Consider the following 6,001-nt stretch of genomic DNA (forward strand, 5'->3'; position numbering starts at 1 on the left):
GGTAGCCGACGTAGGACACTCTAAACGCTGAGCACCGGCGCACTTGATGGAAGATTCCTTCCTCGTAGCACTTTTCTAACCACTTCGTATTACGACGGTACACATTACTAATAAGAAAATACGGCAAATGCATAATATAACATATCCAAGAAATATAACCAGCTAATTTAGGAATATCAAGTGCCCGAAGGCGAGGAATTATCTTAATTGCTAAATGTAAACGTATATGCACACTAGGCGTCAGCCGCGCAGTTGATGCAAGCGTGTCTATTTTCACGCCAATATACGGTAAGATCTGCACAGGTGTGAGTTCACACTTTTTTCTATTGAGGCTGATGCCCAAGTCTTCTTCCAGGAATTTCACTATGTCGAACACTAGAGTCCTTGCTCAGACGCTCGCAGCCTCATGGGTCCGAAAGCTCGCAAAGGAGGTTCTGCGAACCCCCCCGCTTCGCCGGGGGGCCGTAGCAGGGGACGGAGCCGCTCTCGCTCACCGCGACAAGGGTCGCCTTCTCCGACTCTGATCCCTAACACATCCGCTACGGGATCTCACATGTCTTCGGAGCCATCCAGTCTGCTCTGCACGCGAGTCCAGCCGCCTACGTCGGAAGAGCCGCCCTCCTGGCTCACTATCCTCCTTAAGGCCATCACTGAGTCCAGAGCCCCGGGGACGGTCAGCTTCCCCCAGCCACAGCCGGCGCAGCAACCGCAGCCCCTGGACCCGGGCCCCAGCACCAGTTGCGGCATCCCTCTGACACAACTTGGGCTGATGTCGGAGCCCACCCTCCGCTGGTCTCCTTTCCAACAACGCAGCCGCCACGGCCCTGCACCCCTGCATCCCAAGTTGTGCCAGAGGACCGCCGCTTTCGTGATCTCAGACCCGAACGCCCACCAAACACCATCGAGCTGCCTCAAGAACAAGAGTGTCTCGAGCTAATGTACCTCCTGAGAAACAACGCCTCCAGCTCTAAGCTTACGAAACGAGATGGGAACGAGGTCTCCTTACTGCTGGGAATTGCAGCTGATTGGTATGCACTCCCGGGACCGGTCCGCTCCTTGGTTTACAACCGCGCACGGATCCTGACGATTGCCGCCACCTACGTGTGGGACACTGCTGCTCGTTTGCTTGCCCCAAACGAAATTTTGCGCCTCCCGCCGTCGGCAGCACAGCCAACGCCACCTGAAGTAAAAGGCCTGAGGACTTCGCTGTGACGTCATCACGCGGAGCCCGAAATCGCCTCCGGAGGCATCGCGCGATAAACGAAGGAGAAATCGCACTTCAGAGGCAAATCGTCTACCATGTTGGATAATGAACATTGGGTTCGAGGAAACTGTCATTCAGAAAGAACGATTGCAGTACTTTACGCTAAAAATTGTAATAAAATTACATCGAAGATCAAATACCCATTCACTTCCACATTATATACTAACTATTATATTCCATATTATATTGATTCTGACATGAGTTCATTCTAGCGGGGGGTGCGTCACATATTAAATCATTTCGTGAGTTAAAGTGATACGTATCGCGACGTACAGAGTAGCACAAGCTAGCCAGGTATTAAGTACACACTACCACCAAATTTTGATGCGCAAGATGTTATTCTATAGGCTTTCTATTCTATCATTGGCATTCGGCATTTTACTTATTCCATTCTCTCTATCATAGAATGAGTAAAACGCCAAATTTCAATGGCAAAATTAGCATTGAATGCAGAACTTGTATGAAATAAAAGTTTTAACTTGAATTAGAAATGAAGATTGAAATTTCATCATATGTTATAAGAAACTGCAAATGTGGCAGAATCATATTTCCAGGTTCCTATATCAGTGACGCGACTGGAGGATGAAGTAGAATGCTGCAGCAGACCAATAGAAACGGATGATGATACCTGTAACTTGTCTTAGATGTGATTAGCAAGATAGGCTTGCCCCTTTCAACCTCATTAAAATTCACATCCAATGCAATAAAACATATTTTTAATGCTTCAAAATGGTTTAATAAGAATTTTTTTCATTTTATTAGAGTTAAAATTTTCCTGCTAAATCCAGGTTTACTACAAGCATCACTTAATTTACGGCTGTAGTTCTTCAAAAATATGTTACATGCAACATATACAATTTTTAAAATTCCACTTGACATATGATGGCCATCAGGACAGACTTCATCACTAAAAAAGTCACTCATTATCAATGCATTCATAGTTACGCTATATTGAACAGTTCTTTGATTAGCTTCCCTAAGGAACTTCTCTTCCAAAGGGCCACTAACTATTTTACTAAACACAACAAAACAAAACAGCATTTAACGAGACTTCATGAGGAAGAAAAAGACCTCCACGGCTCAGACACTTAATAAAATCATCATTGTTATTGTCCTTCAACTTGCAGTCTTTTGAAAAAAAATCCTTACATGAAGAGCAGTTGACCTTCTTAAGGTAGGACCGAACACAATAACCCGCAATGTATGATAGCACTGGTACATGAGAGCTAACACCATTAATGTCATGCAAATGTCAACAAAAATCTTGAAATGGAAGAACGACCCTGACTCAGAGCCATCCATATCAATGATATCATCATCATCACCATCATCAACCGAATCAATCAAAATACTCTCACAAGCCTGTGACTTTAATCGTAACGGCAGGCACCTTTGTAGCCTTAATTTGGTTTCAGACTCATAGAGTTGTCGAATGGATACATGATAGTTGGAGCCTGACAGCCGCCTGTAGAAACCAAAGCGAGCCTCCAGAGCATGTCTGGAATTTTCCTGGCAACATAAACTCCATACCCGACTCATTAATTCAATATGAGGCCAACTCAATTAGAGCATGGGTGGTATGCATGAAGGCATTCCTTGTTTCACGTGATAGATTACCACAACCACTCTCACCCCACCTATCAACCCACCAAAAACACTCTCTAAAAATTTCATTCCTTCACACCCCAAAGTTAATGGCTTTTGCAAATCATCTCTTAACCTTAAACCTTTGTTAGGTGTCTTGACATTGACTACCTTCCACCAGTTAGTAATAATCTTAATAAAGGCCGCAGTTCCTGAGGAATTCTCCAGTTGCTTGCTTCTCCACAAAAAGGTAAGCGCGTTCACCACATTCTCGTTAAAAACTTGGAGAGCAAGTTTCACATTTTGTCGCTCTAAATTTGATGGATAGAGTGCTTTAATGGTTAATGAATGCCCATTCCTCACAATGTCACCACAATCAAGGAAATATAATTCACGAACAGTTCTGAAAGAAGCTATTTCCTTTGGTTTGCAAGCATCATCGAAATTGGGGTAAAAAAATTGGTGTCCATTGCATTGGTTAAGCCAATTATTTCTTATGCACTTCAGAATGTGCACATAGTCAAACAAAAAAATAATGGCCTTGACTTATCATAGGGGTTGGGGTACACAATACTTAATTTGTTGGGGAAAGAAAATTTTGACACAGCCCTCCTATTGATAGAGTTGTTGTCTGAAACCAGGCTCACAATTCTATATCCAATACCTTCTAATGCCACAATGATGTTTTTAGTGACCGCGAATAATTCATCAGCAGAGAATTTACTCACAGGAAGTATGTATACAACTTCTTTGAAAGAGGACATTAAACTAGACACCATGAATACAAAAGCCGTTTCGGCAACACAAGGGGAGTTTTGACTTATGCCTACAATGCTACCACCCTTGTAGTCAACATGAGATTTTACATGAATTTCATCCTTCATGAGCACCACTTGTCTTTCATGGATCTTGAGAGTAGAAAAAATAGTTTTGGCATATGCCAAATTGTGGGTCAAATCTCGTTGAGGGCTTAAATTATAACTGGCACACACTTGGCGGATGGTGGTGGGATGTGGGAGTTGAAACATACCGGAACTTCTAACAAACTTATAGGCATGGGGAGAGATTGTAAAGAAAATACTGCAAAAAACAAAAGTTTCACTCCGATAACGATAAGAATGCTTACTATGCATCATAAGCTTAATTTGCTCAGTTAAGAAATCAACTGTGTCAACAAAATCATTAGAGGCGTGCAAAGAGTCCAAGAGCTGCAAAGTTACCCCCAATTTATCCACCATAGAAGAATTAGGGACAGGTTTGTCACTTATTAACGTTGCTAGCCCTGCTTATACCTCATTTACTGTATTGGTGTCTTTCACATGCATTGGGAAGATGAAATTACCAATATTTTTCAGTTCAGCGTGGTCCATGAACATATTTAACATTAAGTCCCGATCAATAATAACACATGCTTTCATTACTGGAAATGGATCTGCGATAATATGGCAGAGAAGCAATTTGTCTTTTTTTTTTTAATATAGTAGAAGTCCCCAAAAGACACGAACTTTTGGAGCTTCTCAAAACATTCACCCAATGTTTTGAAGCTCCTTGCCTCCTCGTACAGCCTTCTTTCTTCTTTGCTATCTCTAATGCACTTCTCCAGTAGCTCCATTTCCTTCTTTCTTCTCTTCAGGCTCCAAACGAGCTTTCACTGAAGTACATGATGGACGTTCGGGGAATACTGATGGTACCCCTTTTCTCAGCCTCGGCGCTGGAAGCTTCACCGTGATCACCTTCCCTGTGCTCTCATCAAACATAGATGTCTCCCACAAAACATCCTCAGACATGAAATGTTTGATGCACACCTATGAATATCAAAAATTGTATCGTTAATAGAGAGAGATGGTTATCTTCCAACTAACTACCATGTGCGAATTGTGAATTTCGAAAAAAAAGTCTCATCTAGGAAATTATTTTAGTAGAATTCTCTCCTCTTCTGCCATAATAAGAGCTTTGGCCTACTTGCGGCCAGATACAAATACATAAATTATACCACGACGCAGCAAAATAGATGGACATTTCATTCATTAACAGGGAACTTAAATCAGGCAGTGCTCATATTTTTGCGAGATAATTGAAAGTAAGCGCGAGATAAACCCTTTTCGATATCCAAGACCCATGTGTAATTGAATACATTTCACCACCTTACTCAATGCACACTTACTCAACGCACGTAACACTACAAAAGGACACTTGAAGTTGGCGATGAATAATTAAATAACAAACGTATGTCAAAAATTCAAGCACAATAACATATACGTTCGGCATAAGCACGAATTAAAATATTTCCTAAAACAGAATAATGTATAAAACCCATTTTCGAACTTTTTCCGGGGAATTTTAATTACTGTTAGGTGAAGTTATTAGGTTTAACTATTACATACTCTAGTAGAAAGCAACAGTACTTACTCTGGAATATGTAGTAGGAGTAAAGTTACTCCTATGAATGCTTCTTGTCCACTTCATCTTCAGCAGCTCATCATCTGGGAAGCGAAACACCGAAACTTTTTCACCGCCCACATAATTTCCTCGGCAATGAGGCACACAACACTTATTAACCATTTTATAGATTAATTTCCGGTGAATTTTAAAGAAATTTCCGGAAAACACGGCAATTAACAACTTCGATTAACTTAAATCAACGTACCACTATATCACTTTCGCCCTTGAACTCGCGTTACTTCAAGCATGACTATATGGATGAACATGGATTCCCCTTGACTACAAGTAAACATTGGCCTCCGCTAAGTGACGTCACACAACAGAAGTCCTCAGGCCTTTTACTTTAGGTGGCGTTGGCACAGCCCACGACCATTATCCGCGAGGTCATCCGGGAGCGCGCCTCAAGCACCACAAATGCACCGCGGACCCACAGCCAGCCCTCCAGATTCCCAGGCCGACGACGCGGCGGGTCGAGTCTCGCCCCTCCCAGACTCCGCTAAAGCGCCGTTCGTACCTGCTGCGGAGCCCTCGTCACCGCCCGTGCTACACCTGCCGGCCTCTCCGGCTCCGGGCCCACCGGAAAACGTGGACCGGGAGGCTGAGGACGACCCGGTAATCGGTGAGTTGCTCCGAGGGCACGACTCTGGGGAGCCCGATGACCCGGTAGCCCTCAGCCTCTCCCTCTCGGACGCCGACTCGGAGGAGTCGTCG

General features: G+C 43.4%; 1 protein-coding gene across 1 annotated transcript; it reads right to left on the reverse strand.

Moving 5' to 3' along the window:
- Positions 1–4,434: 4,434 nt before the first annotated feature.
- Positions 4,435–5,410, reverse strand: LOC124166502 (THAP domain-containing protein 2-like). The gene is made up of 2 exons (XM_046544032.1): positions 5,258–5,410; positions 4,435–4,653 (listed from the first exon to the last, which is right to left on the reverse strand). The coding sequence occupies exons 1-2, from the start codon at positions 5,408–5,410 to the stop codon at positions 4,435–4,437; spliced, it is 372 nt and encodes a 123-aa protein (XP_046399988.1).
- Between the last annotated feature and the right edge of the window lie 591 nt (positions 5,411–6,001).

Source organism: Ischnura elegans, chromosome 10 (assembly GCF_921293095.1).
Source record: "Ischnura elegans chromosome 10, ioIscEleg1.1, whole genome shotgun sequence".
Lineage (NCBI taxonomy): Eukaryota > Metazoa > Arthropoda > Insecta > Odonata > Coenagrionidae > Ischnura > Ischnura elegans.